At 42.7% G+C, this 19,947-nt stretch overlaps 1 protein-coding gene across 4 annotated transcripts; it reads right to left on the bottom strand.

The window, feature by feature from the left end:
- Window positions 1-241: 241 nt before the first annotated feature.
- Window positions 242-10,214, bottom strand: LOC131894821 (disks large homolog 5-like). 4 transcript variants are annotated; one of them, XM_059245111.1, is made up of 7 exons: window positions 10,034-10,207; window positions 7,876-8,038; window positions 6,270-6,401; window positions 5,018-5,201; window positions 1,914-2,029; window positions 671-764; window positions 242-505 (listed from the first exon to the last, which is right to left on the bottom strand). In XM_059245111.1, exons 1-6 carry the CDS (start codon window positions 10,164-10,166, stop codon window positions 692-694), a joined length of 801 nt encoding a protein of 266 aa, XP_059101094.1. In that variant the 5' UTR covers window positions 10,167-10,207; the 3' UTR covers window positions 242-505; window positions 671-691. The 4 variants fall into 4 exon arrangements, 3 of the variants coding, with proteins under 3 accessions (XP_059101094.1, XP_059101095.1, XP_059101096.1); XM_059245112.1 differs by lacking the exon at window positions 10,034-10,207 and adding an exon at window positions 8,525-8,839; XM_059245113.1 differs by lacking the exon at window positions 10,034-10,207 and adding an exon at window positions 8,736-8,825.
- Window positions 10,215-19,947: the final 9,733 nt, after the last annotated feature.

Here is a 19,947-nt window from a genome sequence, read left to right as displayed (position 1 = left end):
TATAAAACAAAAAAAATTGTGGAAATTACAACTTTCTTTGGAATTTCATTATGGAAGAGCAAGAGCGATGAGGAACTGGCTTATTCTCTGTAGAGAATTATCTTCAGCAACACTTGCCCATGACATGGTGTCAGCATCAGCACTGCATTAGAGAGGATCTTATGCTTTTGGTGTGGTCTGTCTGGATGGCAATGTGACATTAACACAGTCTTTCTTGTCAGATTTCCCATCACATATGGACTCAGGGTTTTTAGTAATTTATTTTGTGTTCTCTGTATCTTAGACTTATTTCTGACACAAACTTTTCTCTGGGGATAGTGAGCCAACAGATGTGGATCAGATTATGGCTGGATCCCCTGATGGTAGGTTGATATTTGCATCACTAGTGAGTTCAAAGCTGAAAAGAGGTGGCATTTTCTGAGGAGGCCTTGAACCTGGAGTGTAGAATGTCATGCCTTCAAGGTGTCCTGGCTGCTTCTTGCCTTCTCATTCTTCTTAACAGGTGCTGTTATGGAAAATCATTAGAAAAATATGATTCAGAAACAGTTTTGCTGTGCCACTGGCAAGAAAATCAGGGCCTATTCATCCGTAGTAAACAAAAGTTAAGGAAGGAAACACACCCCATGAACACCCTGCTGTTGGAGATGGGGCTCAATGGTGGATTACTTGCCTGGGACATAGTATTTCTGCTTCAGCAGCTCCATGTGCAGGAAGCTATTATCCTGGACTGTAGTCTGCTCCGTTCCTGCTGGAGGTTTTCAAACCTAAGGGAAGAAGGCAGCAAGAGCAGAAGTCCATGGGGGCGGTGGAGACCTGCCATGTCAGCTTTTGAGCCCCAACTAGATCTACTAAGCTAGACAATCAAGCAGTACCTTTCAGCTGAGTTAATTCCCTGCTTCCCCAAGGGAAAAGGGTCAGAGAGGTCCTGGGCAAGATTTTTTTCTCAGATTTTAAAAACTGCTAGAAGTTGAACTGGAAAATACACACCGTGCTGGATTAGAAAAAACAGCATATTTCTCCAACAGTCCAAAGACATCATTTTGGAGAAATATAAGTATGAGAAGGTCTGAGGCACAGGTCAGGATAGATGCAGCTGACCTTGATTAGATACCAGGTGAATGTGAACTTCCTGGAAAACTCTATGCCTGCCTTCTAGTGGAGCCTATACAGCAATGCAGAATAGCCTTTGATTATTCCTAAAGCTCAGACCCCTGCATGGGATTAAATTGTCAACTCCTACTCTGTTTATGACCAGTGTAAATCTTGTCATGAGAAACTGATAAACAGTGCAGAGAGCCAGCAATCAGCAGTAGGCTGCTGTGTGCTATCTACCAAAGGGTAGAAACATCTCTGAAGTGATGTTCCTGATGAAAAATAAAGTTGCAAGAGGATGCACTTCCCTTCATGATTGATGATCCCCTCTAGGTTTCTGGCTACCATGGAAATATTTGTGAAGAGATCTAACTTAAGAGATGAGATACTCAGCCGGGCGGTGGTGGCGCACGCCTTTAATCCCAGCACTCGGGAGGCAGAGCCAGGCGGATCTCTGTGAGTTCGAGGCCAGCCTGGGCTACCAAGTGAGTTCCAGGAAAGGCGCAAAGCTACGCAGAGAAACCCTGTCTCGAAAAACCAAAAAAAAAAAAAAAAAAAAGAAAAAAGAGATGAGATACTCAGAGCATACTAGAGGTCTCAAAATGGAAGAAGGGCACACAATCCACATAAGACAAAGGAGAAAGCATATTGTTTCCAGGACATAAGTTCCTGTTGACTGAGCCAGTAACGACACTCTGAGGTGTTCTTTCCCTGGCGGTGGCTGGAAGCTTTGCCAATGGAACAGAAACTCAAAGAGGACAGAGATCCAGGTACAGTGAACCCACTTGGATCCACCTGCTTCTGGAAGCCTAGGCTCCTACCTCATCTGGTACACAGTGAAGTGATGCTGCAGCTTTACTGCCAAGTCCCTTTGCCAGGTGAGCAGCTCCTTCTGCTTCAGCAGGGACTGAAGATTTTCCTCAAGTCTTTGATGTTCCTGCTCATTAGAAGATTGTGTTTTTAGGAGAGGGTTTCCTGCACCCATGAACATACAGAAGCATGAAGACACACACACACACACACACACACACACACACACACACACACACACGAGAACACATATATGTACATGGATGCATACATACAAGCACACTACATTGCATCCTTTTTTAGTTTCCTAGATAACACTGATGTAATAGGACATCACCTGGGATAGTATGGAGAAGAAAGTGACCTTTCATTGACCCACAGACTCTCTACTCATATTCCAGCCCATAGGCAGGAAAACACAGGAAACTCTGAGCACAGGGATGTGGAGAAGATGGTGTTCTTTTACTCTGTTTTGATAATTTTCATTTTATTTTTAATTTATATGTGCAGGTGTTTTGCCTGCCTGTGTGTCAGACTAGCACATGGGAGAAAAACTCAGTGGACCGATAAGTCAATGTAGTGCTTGCCTTATAAACCTGTACACCGACAGGTGAACCCCAGGGTTCCTTGACCAGTAATCTAAGCTCTCCTAGCAAGTTCCCAAGTCTGTACATTGAAGGCTTAGTTCCCCAGCAAAGGACCACTGGATGGCAGTGGACCAGCCCCTTGCTCTCACTCAATGCTTCTCAGTGTCTCCAAGGGCGGCAGCTTCCTCCTAAAAAAGCTCTCTAAACCACAGGTTGCCTCAATTTAGGCCCAAAGGAATGAGCTCAGAAAACAAAACAAAACAAAAATGTCTAAAGTCAGAAGTCTATATTAACCTTTTCTCCAAGTAATATGATTATGTCAGGAATTTCTTTGAGTAACAGAAGGTTGATTAACTCACATCCAAAGGATTGCATGTATTATTCCATGCTTCACAATATTCCATGGACCACATTGTATGTTTTTCCTAATGAAGGATGGGCATCTGAATAGTTTCTAGCTGGAGGTGTTCTGATGAGTCCTGCTGTAACCCTGTTGACCCTATTCTCTGAGGACACCTACTTTACATTCTGGAATCAATGGACCACTGGAGTCTGCATTCAACATTCTGAATAATTATATATAGCTTCTCACAGGGCTGCACCATCTTACACTACTAGCAATGTCTGAGAGTTCTCATTTCTCTCAACCTTCCATCAGGCCGATTTTAACTCAGTATGAAGAAGTTTGGAATAAAAGCAGGTTCTGAGTGCTGCAGACACAACATGGAGTGGGTGCTTTAGAATATGAGGAGCCTAAGGGGTGCACTGAGACAGCCTCTCCTCACACCTCAGCATAGCTGTGGGACTTCTGCTGGGCTGAGATGCAGCCACAAGCACCTCTGCGGTGCAGAATTTCTTAGAGAATAAAATCCAGGCCAAGCTCCATGGTCAAGATTAGCTGAACCAAGGTTAGGCAATGGTGAAAGGAAAATGGCGGCAGGCGATGAGGAGAAGAACAAAACAGGATGCAGGGAAGTCATCAGTGGTCAGCCACCATTCACCCAGAGCAGAGAAGGACACAAACCCTCAGGCACCTTTCCTGCCTCTCAGTAACCTCTTTCTCACCTTCATGTACCCTATTACTTTGTTTTCTCCAGAGGATTTCTTTGCAGATAAATAATTCTGCCTCTACAAAGACCTGAAAAAATTGTTAGCTTGCATCAATTTTGTGGCCTTTTGTTGTTGTTAACTGTGTGGACATGCAGAATGATGGGCAGCTCCATCTGTTCTTTGACTGATGAAAAGCGGTACTAACCAGGTTAGGCACAGTACTTTCTCATTAAGTCTCTCTCCATCATTGTTAAAGATGTTCCATTGTTCCATGAGTGAGTGAACATACACATAGAGGCTCAAACACATATTCCCATACCCCATAGAAACACATAAGACAACACATAGGCACACACACACACACACACACACACACACACACACACACACACACCCCTTTCTTGAACCCAGAAGGGCAAGGGAGAATACTGGAATCTTGCAACACCTTTTGTACTACAGGGAGAGGGAGTGTGTCCTCCCTGTTGTCTACAAGCCTCTTAGACTCAGCCAGGCTTTTCTGCCCTGGCCTGAGCTTGTTTCCCCTCCTAGGGAAGTTTTTATCGCCAGACTCACTGATTGTACAAATAAATAACAACCTCTGCACAACTGAGTTTGACCACACAAGACCAAGTGCCCATGGAAGATGGCTGGACAGGAAGCCTCCCGATAGATCCAAGTTGACCCATCATAGACTCCTCCCAAAACCTACCCAGACTCCTCCACAGAAGGCAGTGATAGACCAGAGAATGGAAGTCACCCATTGTCATTACCCAACAACTTTTGACCAGATTATAGTGCATGTTATATTAAAACAGCCCAGGTCAGACAGTAGGAGGCTACCTATGTCACCCACAGCACTTTCCTGAACTACAGCACTCTATAAAACTATGAGAAGGGATCTTTCCTAAGAACACAGCCATATACATGTTAGAGTGAGCATCAAAATGTCAGGTTCCATGTGTGAAGCTAGTAAGACAACCCAGACATTTCCTGGGAAGTTACTTCTATGCCGTGAAAGAAGAGAAGTCTACTTATTAATTTTAAAATAGATCCATTGTTTGGCTTTTGTAGGGGATGTTCCTCCTTCCATACTGTTTCTGCCTCTGATCTCATATGACCTATGCAAAGCAAGTGAGACCCAGACCCTTGACCTCACTCACTCAGATCTCTGTGCTACTCCTTATGTGGCTCCCATCATAGCACTGCTCTTTCCATACTAGCATATCAGTGAGTGAAATGTGATTTACCCGTCTCCCTCGATGGACTGCAGCTTCTAGCAGAGCAGTAGGGTTTCCTTGGCAGTCATGCAATGCCTTCCAAGAGGCTAACTCCCCAGAAAGACTTGTGAATGATCACAGAAATGAACTGTTGGATGGGATGGGTCAGGTGGATAAGTGAGTAGATGGTTACATGGGTGTGTGTATATGTATGTGTATGGTTAGACAGGTGGGCAACTTGGCCCTCCTGCTTCAACCTACCTGCTTCTGCTTTGTCCAGAGGTCATAGGTCTTCCCATAGGCCTCCACATTGAGCATCCTCGCCTCGTCACAGGATTCTTGTAGTAAAATATGCTCCCTCTGCAGCTTTCTGTTGTTCTTTTTCAACATGCTCACTTTTTCCTTTAGCTGAGTCCATTCCCTCAGGAGCTGACTGTAGAGGGTGCTGAAATATCACCAAAGATGATGAGTTCCACCTGCTTCTGCACTCCTGATTCTAATACCATTATTCCTGCAAGGCCCCACATCCCCATCCCCATGACCCTGGGCAGGAACCCACATTAGTCATGCCAGCATCACTCAGGTGCAGGCCAAAGCCAGAGAATAGCCAAATTCCAGATAGATTCAAACTGCTTCTGAATACCCTGACAGCAAAAGGGATCCATGTACCTATGAAAACTGGATCCTCCACCTCCCCCACACACACTCTGGTGTTTAACTGTTCACAGTATTGGGGAAACATGAGCAGGTAGAGTCAAACCATGCTCTAAGGCGGACAGAGGACCCAATGGGAATACATTCCATGCACGCTTCCCATAGAAACCAACTCTGTAAGCTCCTGCCAGAGCCACAGCAAACATTCATGGTGCAAACCATGTTTTCTCTCTGGAAGCTCCAGACTTTGACAGGAAAATGTTGGGGGTGGGGGGGCTCTAAGACTCTTCACTCTTAGGAGAACTCAGTTTAGGAGGCACAAGTCCATGAGCTATGAGGCAGGCTGCTTGCTAAGAGGTCAGACTAGAACCACAGCCCACCTTTGTTCAAAGGTGTAGAAAGGGAGAAGCTGCTGTGGGATGTCTCCTGTATGCTGTGAATATTTGTTTCTCGCATTGGTTAATAAATAAGCTGCTTTGGCCTATGGCAAGGCAGGATGGAACCAGGCAGAAAAATCCAGGAGAGACAGAGAAGGAAGTCAGAGGTGGAGGAGATACCAGCTGCCACCCAAGGAGCAACATGCCAGCAGCCTGGCCATGCAGCAGCCATGTGGCAAACATAGATTAACAGAAATGGGTTAATTTAAGATGATAGAGCTAACTAGCAAGAAACTTAAGCCATTGGCCATACAGTTTGTAAGTAATATAAACCTCTGTGTGTTTATTTGGGACTATTTGACTTCAGAGGTGAGTAGGACAGATTTCTCCTGACAGCTGGGTCAGGCAGGACTGGAGAAACTTCAGACTAACAGAAGCAGTCCCTACCAATTTTTGGAGTCCCATCTAAGTTAGACACTCACCGGTAGGAGGTGGTCTGCTCACTCAGCTCCTTGCACTTGTACGAGGCCTCACAGATCTCCTTGGGGAATTTCTTGACATCTGACATCTCCTTCTCATGCTGTGTTTTCAGCATCTCAAGCTCAGATATCAGCCTGTGGTAGGGCATGGCCCCAGGAGCAAAGAACCCCATGAACACGGGTGTCAGGGACCACATGAATTAAGGTTCTGATTTATACTACCCTAGCCCACTGGATTTCACACCCTGAATTCTATGTACTGGACCTCCTGATGTGCATTAGACTTGCCTCACTGTCCCAGGGCCAGGAAAGGCCGGGTGTCAATAGGAAAGGAGACAGGACTACATGAGCTCCCTCAGTAGGCCTGGAGGGGTAGACTAGCCAGCTAAGAGGGTCTGAGGAGTCTGTGCCACAGATCGGGGTCTATCTGAAATCTGCAATGACATTTCCACTGTCTTGAGAACAGAGATTCTTTCTCCTTACAAGGATATCCAGAACTCAAAATCAATAGTGCCATGAAGGAGGCACTACATGAGGATGGCTTTATAAACTCCCAAGGGGATTCCAATGAGGCACCAGGGTGAGCACAAAGCTGAGAGCAGTGGTGCTCAATGTGGGGCTCCCTGGCCTCAGCACGTACATCACCAGAAATCTTTGAAACATGTGAATATTCAGGCCTACTATCAAGCTCTGACTCACAGGATCTGGAAGGACACACACACACACACACACACACACACACACACACACACACACTGTAAGTAAGCCTCTCAAAGACAGTACCGAACACACTCAGACACACAATCCTCAGCACAAAGAGATTTATTACCCCACAGGACAAGCATGGCATTGGGAGCATGTCTCTTGATCAGGCAAAGGCAGACAGCAAGCAGCAGGCTTTTTTCAGCAGTGGGTTTTTAAGAAGAAAACGTTAATCTGTGCTAGGGTGAGTTGTTGAGATCTGATTGGATCAGTTAGCCAGTGTAGCCAAGTAATGAATTTTGATTATGAGATTTTGGTGTTTAGTTTCAAGAATGAGTCAGTGTCCACTAAAGGGAATGGACTTTGGGGACTAAATTTAGGAATGTAATCTAATGGTTTATCAAGGGAGAGGGAAGTGAAAAGGGAAAAACCTGCCACTGCCATGTTTGGGCCCCTTAGAGAGCACTTCACACACATAAACAAACACACAGTTAGGATGTCAGAGAAACACAGGTAAGTGGCATTGTCTCATAGTATAAGGAACAAGCTGAGAGGAGAGGAGATGAATTCCAGGCCTTCTGGTGACACACAGATGGACTGAGTAGGCCCACCAGGCCATTCAAGCTGCTGCCATAGCAAAAAGCAAAAATAAATATCAATTCAGAGCACTGAGCATCTCCTAAAAGCCAATGCCTGTCAGGGCCTCTTGAAATGCATGTTGTGATCTTACACCCTACTGCCCCTCTCTGTAGATTGTGATTCAGGGCACAAGCTCTGGTTTTCATTGGGAGGATTCAGAACAGACTATGTCCTATCTCAATCATACAGGCTTCAGTTCTGCCTCTCAGATGCACTCAGGACACAGTAGGTTCAAGACAGTCACCAGAGAAAAGGGCATGTTGAGTACCTGTTGTTCAACTCATTGTTGTTATAAAGGGCCAGGAGTTCCAGCAGTTCATTCCTCTCATTGGTCATCATCTGTAGCTGAAGGGTCAGTTTATCCACCTGGTTCAGCTGTTGCTCCTGCTCAGTGAGGAAGAAGGGTGTGGATGATGCCTTCCTAGTAGTCCCTGTAGGTACATAAACACAAGTGAATTAGTCCAGATGAATGGCATAGGGCCAAGAGAGATCATGTGGAGTCCCAAGAGGAGTCCTGAGGAAGAGGAAATGCAAGGCACCCAGGGAAGCCCTCAAAAATCGGAGCAGATATTCTTAAACTGGGGACCATAAGCCATGTGTCTATCTCTAATCTCTAGGGATAGATCTATGCCTCAGGCCCTACTGCAGCCCCACTGTCCCTGAAAGGCATAAGCAAGGCCAGCCATGTTGGTTTGGAATTCTCACCAGATACCTAATGTGATGCAAGAAAGTTCTGGACTGCCTGGTGCTTCTCATCTCTCAGCCCTGATAATCTGTGTGCAGGACTAAAAGCAACTGAATGTCTCAGACCTGGGGACATGGATGGAAAGTTTCCCTTCCTGGTATTTATATCAGATATCCATGAAATCTACAGAAATCCACTGAGAATAAAGTGTAGCAACATGCTACCCTGATACCTCATTAGTGGTTCTGGGCCTCCTTTAGCATTATTTGCCAATCATAATGAACTGGAAAAGGTCCCAGCATAGCAGCTGCATCCCTGACATTTCCTGGCCCTCTGCCCTCAGAAATCCTCCACTTTGGATCTGCTCTTTAGCAACCCAGGTAAGCTGCATAGGGCCATTGCTTCAAATGTTCACAGCTACTGCACCCCATTAAGAGAAGTACCAATTGTGGCATCAACTCCTGCTTAGAAAACCAGTGCTTTCTATGTGAATCAGTGTGCTCAGTTTTGCCAACATGTCAATTGGTGAACCCTGTGAGCTCTTAATAAATGCTGCAAGGGCAGTTGGCATTGCCACAACACTGGTGATTTCACAAAAGATGCCAATGACTCTCCAGGATACAATAGAATTTCCAGAGAAGGGACTGTTAGGGTCACTGCTAATGTCATCACCTATCTGATAACAAACTCTTCCCCAATTCACCAAAAGCCAAGCTCCTCTTTCCAGCAGCCTTCCCTGAGACAGAGCAGGGCCTTCAGCACCTCGTCATTTCAATCCAGAGATCTCAATGATTCATTAGAATCTAGTTCATTCTAATTCAATAGTTCATCATGTATGGAGGGCAAGACTCAATTTCCAAACACTGCCCAGGAATGGCTCTTCTCATCCTGAAGAATGCTAACTAATAAGATGAGAAATAGAGGATACTAAGAAATTAGCTCAGGATAATGAGGAAGGAAGATCAGTTCCACAAGGTGAACAAGCACTTCAGAGAAGATCCACAGGGCTGTTACAATGTATGGGGGTGGTGAAGGATTATGTGGGTCCTGTCAGAACAATGATAATCATATAGGTAATGATGAAACTTTTGCCAAAAGCTTCAGCAGAATACATTCTAACCATCATGATGTTAGCAAAGGAGTTATCAATTATTGAAAGGTATGACTGAAAATACCTATGAACTGGGCATCCACAGGTGAGCCCTCTGACACCAAGAACAAATACTTACAGGAAGAGTGATGTCCCAGTTTGCACTCAAGGTAGAGGGAAGAGGACTGGAGAGTGAGAGGAAAGAAACTCAGAAACCTTAGGGGTCACTGACATGCAGCAATACTTGGTGGCTCCTGCCCTGATAGTGGGTTGTTATTTAAACTGTGAGAACCTCTAGCTCTGGCCAGAGGACTTTACTCTCCTTGTTATTAGTGACACACACCAAAAGACATCCAGTGTGGGTGAAGTACAGGGCTGGTACTGAAACCTCTTTAGTCCCTCTGTGCTTCCTTCCCACTCAGAGGGAAAGCAGAGGGCCCTCAACAGAACAGCTGCAGCCTTGACCATCCCTGGCTCTCTGCCAAACTAACCTTGAAAAATCTTCAACTTTGTTCTGCTCTTGAAGAACTCAGAGGACTAGGATAGGCCCATGGCTTCTCAGAAACTCTCACCCCCTTAGCCCCACTCCTAAAAGGATCAGCTGAAGCCTTCCTCTTTCAGGAAGCTCCCCATCCCTTTCCCAGGACTCACTGTGCTTTCCCCAGAACCATTTATTTCTTGATGTGTGGCATGGAGACTGAAGGCCATCTTCCTTCTGCCTCCCTTTGGTCTCCATGTGCTCTCCATCCTGTCTCCCAAGAATCCTGTTCAGTCTAGTCAGCATGTCTGTAGGTGAAACAGGAGACACTGCACAAATGCCCCAATGACAGTTGGCGTTGCCACAACACTGGTGACATCACATGGAATGCCAGGGCTCTCCAGGATACAGTAGAATGTTCATGTGCTGATGTCACATGGTATAGCTGTTACATCCCTGTCTCATACCTCACCCAAAAGTGACTTGAAACCAAGGTGCCATTTGCAGGAGCCTCTGGGTTCACAATGGAAGCCTTTAGGTAGATCCTCCTTCCAAAGCCAGAAATCTAGGCCTCTGCTTCATTAGAAACTTCATCTAAGTGAAATTGAAAGCTCATTTTGCATGCGCTGTCTAGGGTTGGATTTTCTCCTCCTCAAGATTAATAATCAAAAATTTGAGAAAGAAAGGATGCTTAGACATGAGATCGGGATAATGGGGAGTAGTAGGGATGAGACCTCTGAAGTGAACATTCACCCAGGGAAGATCCTCAGAATTTTAGAGATTGGTGGGCTCCAAAAAAGTCACATGGTTATGAAGATTCCCCCAGTGTCAGTAGAGCTCACTCAAGCTGTGAGTTTGTTAGTGGGATGGTATCTTAGTGTCATTTGATTTGCATTTTCCTGATGGCTAAGGATTTTGAGCAATTCCTTAAATGTCTTTTGGCCATTTAATATTCTTCTGTTGTGAATTCTCTGTTTAGAAATGTACCCCATTTTTTTTAAGTTGGATTCTTTGGTTTTTTTGATGTCTAGTTTCTTGAATTCTTTATATATTTTGGAGATCAGCCCTCTGTCAGATGTGGGTTTGGTGAAGATCTTTTCCTATTCTGTAGGGTGTGATTTTGTCTTGTTGACCCTTTCCTTTGCCTTACAGGAGCTTCTCAGTTGCAGGAGGTCCCGTTTATTAGGTGGTGCTCTCAGTGTCTGTGCTGCTACTTTTCTATCAGGTTCAGTGTAACTGGATTTATGTTGAGGTCTTTGATCCATTTGGACTTGAGTTTTGTGCATGGTCATAGATAATGGATCAATTTGCATTCTTGCATGTGTCAACATACAGTTATGCGAGTATGCCAGCACCATTTGTGGAAGACGCTTTCTTTTTTTTTTATTGTATAATTTTAGCTTGTCAAAAATCAGGTATTCAGCCGGGCAGTGGTGGCGCACACCTTTAATCCCAGCACTTGGGAAGCAGAGCCAGGTGGATCTCTGTGAGTTCGAGGCCAGCTTGGCCTACCAAGTGAGTTCCAGGAAAGGCGCAAAGCTACACAGAGAATCCCTGTCTCAAAAAAACAAAACAAAAAAAAAATCAGGTATTCGTATGTCTTTGCATTAATGTCAGGGTCTTTGATTCAATTCCATTGATCTATGTGTCCATTTTTTGCCAATACCAAGTTATTTTTATAATATAGCTCTATAGTAGACCATGAGGTCAGGGATGATGATGCCAGGCATGCCTTCATTGTACAGGATTGTTTTGGCTATCCTGGGTTTTGGTTTTTATATGAAGTTGAAAATTGTTCTTTTTAGGTCTGTGAAGACTTTTGTTGGGTTTTGATGGGGATTAAATTGAATCTGAAGATTGCCTTTGGTAAGATCTCCATTTTTACTATGTTGATTCTACCTATCCAAGACCATATGAGAGCTTTCCATTTTCTGATACCTTCTTCAATTTCTTTTTTAAAAACTTAAAGTTCTTATCACACAGGTTGCCCCAATGTATTTTATGTTGTTTGTTGCTATTTTAAAAGTGGATGTTTCTCTGATTTCATTCTCAGCCCATGCATCATTTGTATATTTTAGGTCTACTGATTTTTTTTAGTTTGTTTATCTTGTATCCTGCCACGTTACTGAAGGTGTTTATCAGCTGAATGAGCTCCCAGGTAGAATTTTTGGGGTCACTTATGTATACTATCATATCATCTGAAAATAGTGAATGTTTGACTTATTCCTTTCCAATTTCTACCACCTTGATCTCCTTTTGTTATCTTATTGCTCTAGCTAGAACTTCAAGTAAAATGTTGATAGATTTGGAGAGAGTGAGAAGCCTTGTGTTATTCCTGATTTTAGTAGAATCCCTTTGAGTTTCTCTTCATTTAGTTTAATGTTGGCTGTAGGCTTGCAGTATATTGCCTTTATTTATTTTTTGTATACAATATGCATATCTATTTTTAATTTTATTTTATAATTTAATTTAATTTTACATATCAGCCACCGCTTCCCTTGTTCTCCTCTTTCCCGCCGCCCAGCCTTTGCCCCAGCCTACCCCCATTCCCATCTCCTCCATGGCAAAGACTCCTCTGAGGATTGTGTTCAACTTGTTAGATTCAGTCCAGGCAGGTCCAGTCCCCTCCTCCCAGGCTGAGCCAAGTGTCCCTGTATAAGCCCCAGGTTCCAAACAGCCAGTACATGCACTGAGGACAGGTCCAGGTCCCATTGCCTGGATACCTCCCAAACAGATCAAGCTAATCAACTGTCTCACTTCTCCAGAGGGCTTGATCCAGTTGGGGGCTTCTCAGCCATTGCTTCCCAGTCTATGTGTTTCCATTCGTTTGGCTATTTGTCCCTGTGCTTTTTCCAATCTTGGCCTCAACAATTCTTGCTCATACAAACCCTCCTCTATCTCGCCAATAGGACTCCTGGAGCTCCACCTGGGGCCTGGACATGGATCTCTGCATCCGATTTCCTCAGTCATTGGATGAGGTTTCTAGCACGACAATTAGGGTGTCTGACCATCCTATCACCAGAGTTCAATGTTCATGAGGGAGATCGGTCTGTAGTTCTCTTTCTTTGTTGTATCCTTGTTTGGTTTAGGAATCAGGGTAATTGTATCCTCATAGAAGGAGTTTGGTAATATTCCTTTTGTTTCTATTGTGTGGAACAATTTAGAGAGTATTCGTATTAACTCTTCTTTGAAGATCTGGTAGAATTCTGCCCTGAAACCATCTGGTCTTGGGCTTTTTTTGGTTGGGAGACTTTTAATGACTGTATCTATTTCATTAGGGGTTATTGGACTATTTAAATAGTTTATCTGGTCTTGATTTAACTTAGGTATGTGGTACCTATCCAGAAAGTTATCCATTTCTTTTAGGTTTTCCAGTTTTGTGGAGTAGAGGTTTTTGAAGTATGACCTGATGATTCTCTGGATTTCCTCAATGTCTGTTGTTATGTCCCCCTTTTCATTTCTGATTTTGTTGATTTGGTTGCTCTCTCTCTGTCTTTTGGTTAGTTTGGATAAGGGCTTGTCTATCTTGTTGATTTTCTCAAAGAACCAACTCTTTGTTTCATTAATTTTTTGTATTGTTCTCTTTGTTTCTATTTTATTGATTTCAGCTTTCACTTTGATAATTTCCTGGCATCTATTTTTCCTGGGAGCTTCTTCTTGCTCTAGAGATTTCAGGTGTGCTATTAAGTCACTAGTGTGAGATTTCTCCAACTTATTTATGTGGACATTTAGTGCAAAGATTTTCCGTCTTAGTACTGCTTTCATAGTGTCCCATAGGTTTGGATATGTGGTGTCTTCATTTTCATTGATCTCTAGGAAGTCTGTAATTTCTTTCTTTATTTCTTCCTTAACCCATTGGTGATTCAGTTGAGTATTATTCAGTTTACATGAGATTGTAGGTTTTCTGTAGTTTTTGTTGTTGTTGAAATCCAACTTGAGACCATGGTGGTCTGATAGAACAGAGGAGGTTATTCCAATTGTTTTGTATCTGTTGAGATTTGTTTTGTGGCCAAGTATGTGGTCAATTTTAGAGAAGGTTCCATGGGGTGCTGAGAAGAAGGTATATTCTTTTTTGTTAGGATGGATTGTTCTGTAGATATCGATTAAGTCCATTTGAGTCATGACATCAGTTAAGTCCTTTATTTCTCTGTTAAGTTTCGATTTGGGAGATCTGTCCAGTGGTGAAAGTGGGGTGTTGAGGTCTCCCACTATTAATGTGTGGGGTTTTATATGTGATTTAAGCTTTAATAATGTTTCTTTTACATATATGGGTGCCCTTATGTTTGGGGCATAAATGTTCAGAATTGAGACTTCATCTTGGTGGATCTTTCCTGTGATGATTATGTAATGCCCCTCTTGATCTCTTTGGATTGATTTTAGTTTGTAGTCTATTTTGCTTGATATCAGGATGGCTACGCCCGCTTGTTTCTTAAGACCGTTTCATTGGAAAGTCTTTTCCCAGCCTTTTATTTTTAGGTAGTGTCTAACTTTGAATTTGAGATGTGTTTTTTGTATGCAGCAGAAAGATGGGTCCTGCTTTTGTATCCATTCTATAAGCCGATGTCTTTTTATAGGTGAGTTAAGTCCATTGATATTGAGGGATATTAATGACCAGTGATTGTTCATTCCTGTTATTGTTTGGTGGTGATGTGTGTGTACTTCTCTTTGTTGGGGTTTAGTACTGTGGTTTTATCTATTGCCTGTGTTTTTGAGGGTGTATCTAACTTCCTTAGGTTGGAATTTTCCTTCTAGTGCTTTCTGTAGGGCTGGGTTTGTGGATAAGTATTGTTTAAATCTGGCTTTGTCATGGAATGTCTTGTTCACTCCATCTATGATGATTGAAAGTTTTGCTGGGTATATTAGTCTAGGCTGGCATCTATGGTCTCTTAGTGTCTGCGCTACAACTGTCCAGATCCTTCTTGCTTTCAAAGTCTCCATTCAGAAATCGGGTGTTATTCTGATGGGTTTGCCTTTATACATCAATTGGTCTTTTTTCTTCTCTGCTCTTAATATTCTTTCTTTATTCTGTACGTTTAGTTGTTTAATTATTATGTGGCAAGGGGACTTTTTTTGGGGGTACAGTCTGTTTGGTGTTCTATAGGCTTCTTGTATCTTCATAGGCATTTCCTATTTTAAGTTGGGAAAGTTTTCTTCTATGATCTTGTTGAATATATTTTCTGTGCCTTTGAGTTGGTATTCTTCTCCTTCTTCTACCCCTATTATTTGTAGGTTTGGTCTTTTCATGGTGTCCCAAATTTCTTGGACATTTTGGTTCATGACTTTGTTGGCTTTAGTGTTTTCTTTGACTGATGAATCTATTTGTTCTACTGTATCTTCAATGCCAGAGATCCTCTCTTCCATCTCTTGCATAATGTTGATTATACATGCATCTGAAGTTCCCAAACGTTTACTCAGATTTTCTATTTCCAGCATTCCCTCTGATTGTGTCTTCTTCATTTTTTCTTTTTCCCTTTTCAGGTCTTGGACTGTTTCCTTTATTTGTTTCATTGCTTTTTCTTATTTTCTTTCAGTACTTCATTGTTTTCTTCCAGGACTTTATTGATTTCTTCTAATTTGTTTGCCCTTTCCTCTAGTTGTTTACAGCATTCTTCCCATTTTTTTGTCTTTTCCTCTACAGAAGCCACTACCTTCTTCATGATGTCATTCATGAGGCTGTTTTCTTCTGCTTCTTCCAATTTCTGATGTTCAGTTCTAGGTGTTGGAGGAGGGCTAGGGCCTGGTGATGCTGTATTGCTATTCATTTTGTTGTATGTGTTTCTGCCTTGACGTCTGCCCATCTCCTTGTGGTTCGTTCTTGGCCTTATCCGCACACTTGGTTCAGACAGAGCTGACAGATTCAGGAAGTCTCTGTCTCTTGTCCAGATGGAAGCTCTCTTGTCCAAATTGGAAGTCCAGGGCAGGATGGGAGCTCTTGTCCAGAAGGGAAGTCTGGGGCAGGATGGAGGATGGGAGCTCTTCTCTCTCTCTCTCTCTCTCTCTCTCTCTCTCTCTCTCTCTCTCTCTCTCTCTCTCTCTCCCCTCCAGAAGGGAAGTCCGGGCAAGATGGGAGTTGGGGGCCGGCCTCTAAGTCTCAGGAAGTGGCTGGGGGCTTGGGCAGATGGGCGTGGGGGCAGGGTGTGGAGATTGCAAGGTCTGCCGGGGGTCTTGGACACAAACTGTTTTCCTCCTTTCCCTTCTGCAGGACAGCTCTTATCTTAAAGATCATGAAATCACTCAAACTTATGCTTTTGACATTTCTCAGCCATGAGCCACTAAGTCATTTTACATGCTGAATATTTACCAAATCACTTGGAGAGGTGAATGATAAGAGTGCAGTCCGACTGATGCAAGCTCCCTATCCATGCTGAGTCACAGGATTGCCAAGCTGGTGACCTGATACACTGTCAACATTATTACATACCACTTCCTCACTGGGACTAAACACAGCCAGTTCTGCGGGATAGAAGTCAACTCTAATCTAGCTGTCTGTGGAATTGACTTGACTAGGGTCCCTGTCACATGCAAGCAGCTGTATGATTTTGAGAAAGTGACTCTCTGGTTGTCATTTTAATTTTCTCCTCTTTGCAATAAAGCAGCGCTATCTGGTGGCCTCCCAGATGGCCAAATGGGTTTTCTGCTCCAGGAAAGAGGATGTGAGGCGAGGTCAGATAGGATGAGGCAAGGTGAGACAGAAAAGAACTATGGGATGGCAGGTGTGCAGCTCTGGCCACAAGGCCTTCCTCTGTAACTCATGAGCAGACCACGGAGGCCTGAGCACCCACTTGTCCTGTGTTGAGCTGGAAGCCTGCAATGTGCAGAACCCCAGTGTTGAGAGGCTCCACAACCTTTGTCCCCATTGAGACACTGCGGACCATTCCCACCAAAGCCACATCCCACCAGAAAAGGCCAGCCTCCAAATAGAGCCCCATGCAACACATCCAGTCATAAATGGCATGTGAGGCTTAAGCCCGCCCCTGAAGCACTCTGGCCCAATGAGCATCCACGCAGAGACTCTAAACCTCCCCCATTCCACCTGTTCTTCCGGCCTGGTGCATTGAGCATGCTCAGACTTGAGGACGTGAAGGAACTGCTGAGGAGCTGCTGAACCATTGTGGAGGAGGTCTGTGCAGTTCATTCTGGTGAAGGCCGCCCCAGGCCAGGGTGGCCAGGCTCAGGGTCTCTGAGGGGTGGACCACACGGGTGGGAGACCGCCATCTCCTCAGAGTCTGGACTTCCTCACAGCCCGGGTTCTGGGGAGGCTGAGGTGAAGGCAAAGGCCTTCTTGGCAGCAGTCTCCTCTTAGGCCAGGTCTAGTGAGGGCTAGGGCAGTCTTCTCAGAGCCTGGAGACTCCTCACAGCCCAGTTCTCATGAGGCCGTGATGCCTGCTGTGAAGATCCAGGATGGCAGGATGCAGTTCTGAAAGAATGATTATAGGCTTTCCTCCAAATTGTTATAGGCTTAACCTTTTCTGTATTTCTTTACTTCATCTAGTGCCTGTGGGATCTGCAATATCCCTTTTCTCATTCCTTATGTGAGTAACTTTAGTATTCTTTCATTTTTCTTCTAGTGTGTCTAGAGATTTATCAGTGCTATATAGATATGTATCTTTCTCTTACTTCTTGTCATATTTATTTTCAATTTATTGAATTTTAAAAATTGACTAGGGGCTTCTTAGTCACTTTCTTTTTAGTATTTATACAAAATTTATGTCACATATTACAAATTACTTAAGTCAGGTGTTAAGTATTTCATACCTATAATCCAAGCCCTTGGGAAACAGGATTCCACGAGTCTGAGAACAGACTGGGCTCCACACGTAGCCCTGGCTACACTGGGCTATGCTACAGAGTGAGATCTTATTGTAGAACATACACACAAAATCCAAATGTATTCACATTCATATACAATCATTTAATGTTTTAGTTTTTTTCTAATTATGGTTTAGCTTTATTCCATAAATTTTGTTATCTTAAATTTCAACTTCGATACTTTTACTCTCACTATGACTTTCTCTTTTAATCTATTGATTATTTTAAGAATGAAATGTTTAATTTTCATTTATTGGGGATTATTAAGATATTGTTCTGCTATTAATTTATATTTTAATTTCCCTGTAGTCACATTGCACACATCACTTTATATCAGGTCTTTTATGTTTATTTAAACCTGTTTAGTACCTTGTAACATGGAGTGTGTTGAAAAGTGACTTGTGTGTTCTGGAAATGTTGTCTTAAGCTGTCATTTGAGGAGGTGTTCTGCAAAAGTCTGTTAGGTGAAATTGATTGACAGCAGTGTTCATGTTCTCCTTATCCTTAACGACTTTCTCTGCTTCTTTCTTATTTTCTCCTTTTATAGTACAAGAACTTAATTTAATTATAATTTAAATTTTTTCTTATTACCCAATCTTATCCTGTGGATATATCAAGGGTAAAATGGAATTTTCTGTTCCAAATGCATCATCTTTAACCCTTGTTATATAGGAACTTTTGTTCCTATGTCAAAATTGCACTGAATTATTCCATATGTTCATGTTTTTTAAAAGTCAAAAACCTCATTCATTTGACTTCTTATTGTTTAGTTCATGTTAACAAACGGTAGAAAGTGAAATTTGATTTTTTTAACCTATGCATTTTTTCTTTTTTTATTGATTCTTTGGAATTTCATACCATGTACCCCAATCCCACCCATCTCCAAGTCCCTCCATATCTGCCCCTCACTCTTTTAGAGTCCCCCCACAAAGGAAAGAAAAGGGGAATATAAATGAGACAAAATAAACAATAATTAAAAAGAAGAAAAAAGTAAAGCACTTCACTCCCCCGACCCCCATCTTTCCCACCTCTCCATCATCTCTCCATCATCTTAGTGGCATTGGGAGCTGCTGTGTCTCATGCAGGTCTAGTATTGATGGTGTACTGAAGCCAGGGACCTTGAACCTGACCAACATTTCATTACACAATGAACATTTGCAAGTGAAGCTGTTGGACTTTCCCTCCTTTTGTTCTGTCGACTCCCATCTCCAACTTTAATTGTGGATTTGTCAGTTTCCATCCACTTTCTCATCCAGGTTGGAGGATTCGTAGTTAAATACTTTTCAAGTGGAGTGTTCTGTCTGCCTGGAAAATTGATCCTTTTTCACCGCATACATGTATATTATAATATTTGTGTTATTCATAATAGATACTTTCCCTAGTAAAACGTATTGTTCAGCAGTTTACTTTGGTAGAAACATGGGTACTAGGACATTTTAAAGAATTCTGCCTTTTCCTGCCTCCTAACTCTGACACTCTGCCCATACATTTGTTTTCTATTCATCATAGAGTGAAATCCTTTGTGGTTGTTTATCTAGTCTGGCAATTTCTCCCATCTAGACCTTTATGTTTAATGCAATTACATGGTTAATTTGAGTCTTCTATCTTGATAGTTTTAACTTCACGGGTTCTGTCCAAAATGTCTTTCTGTGTCTGCTTTTGGGTTTTTATTCTATGTATCCCCTCACCTAGCTTGCTATTCAGACATCTTTTAAGAAAATTAATAGCTGTTTTTCATGCACTGTAGGCCCATGGGATACTAAACTCAGAGCTCCTTCCTTGGTGACATGTCAGAAGCTGCCAGAGCTCTGGAGCTCATCTATTGTGTGTTATGTCAGCCAGACCAAATAATAGTTTATAGTTTACAGATTATTCATGCCAAAATTTGTCTTTTGTTATGGTGGACTTCAAAGCTTTTGTAATCCTTAATTAAACATACATGATGAATGACAATATGATGATGGAATTTAGGCACACTGTAACTTTCAGTGACTAAAACTAATGAAATGCTAAGAAAGCCCTTATAATGTTTAAATTTTATGCAGATTTATTTGCATCAACTTTATAAAACTCAGATTTCTTACGTGGTCCAATTATTTTATATACTGGTGTTAATCTTTTATGATTCTAGGTTCTAGAATGACTTTATAGTACTTATAATTTATTTAATTACAATCCTTTATTCTTATAACTGAGAGTGTAAGAACGAACTGACATCATGTATAGCATACATGCAACCCTCTCTGCCTCTCTGGTTCCATAAAACTCAATAGGGAAA

Source organism: Peromyscus eremicus, chromosome 18, assembly GCF_949786415.1.
Source record: "Peromyscus eremicus chromosome 18, PerEre_H2_v1, whole genome shotgun sequence".
Lineage (NCBI taxonomy): Eukaryota > Metazoa > Chordata > Mammalia > Rodentia > Cricetidae > Peromyscus > Peromyscus eremicus.
The sequence above is the reverse complement of the archived record's forward strand: the minus strand, read 5'-3'. Positions and strand labels throughout refer to the sequence as shown.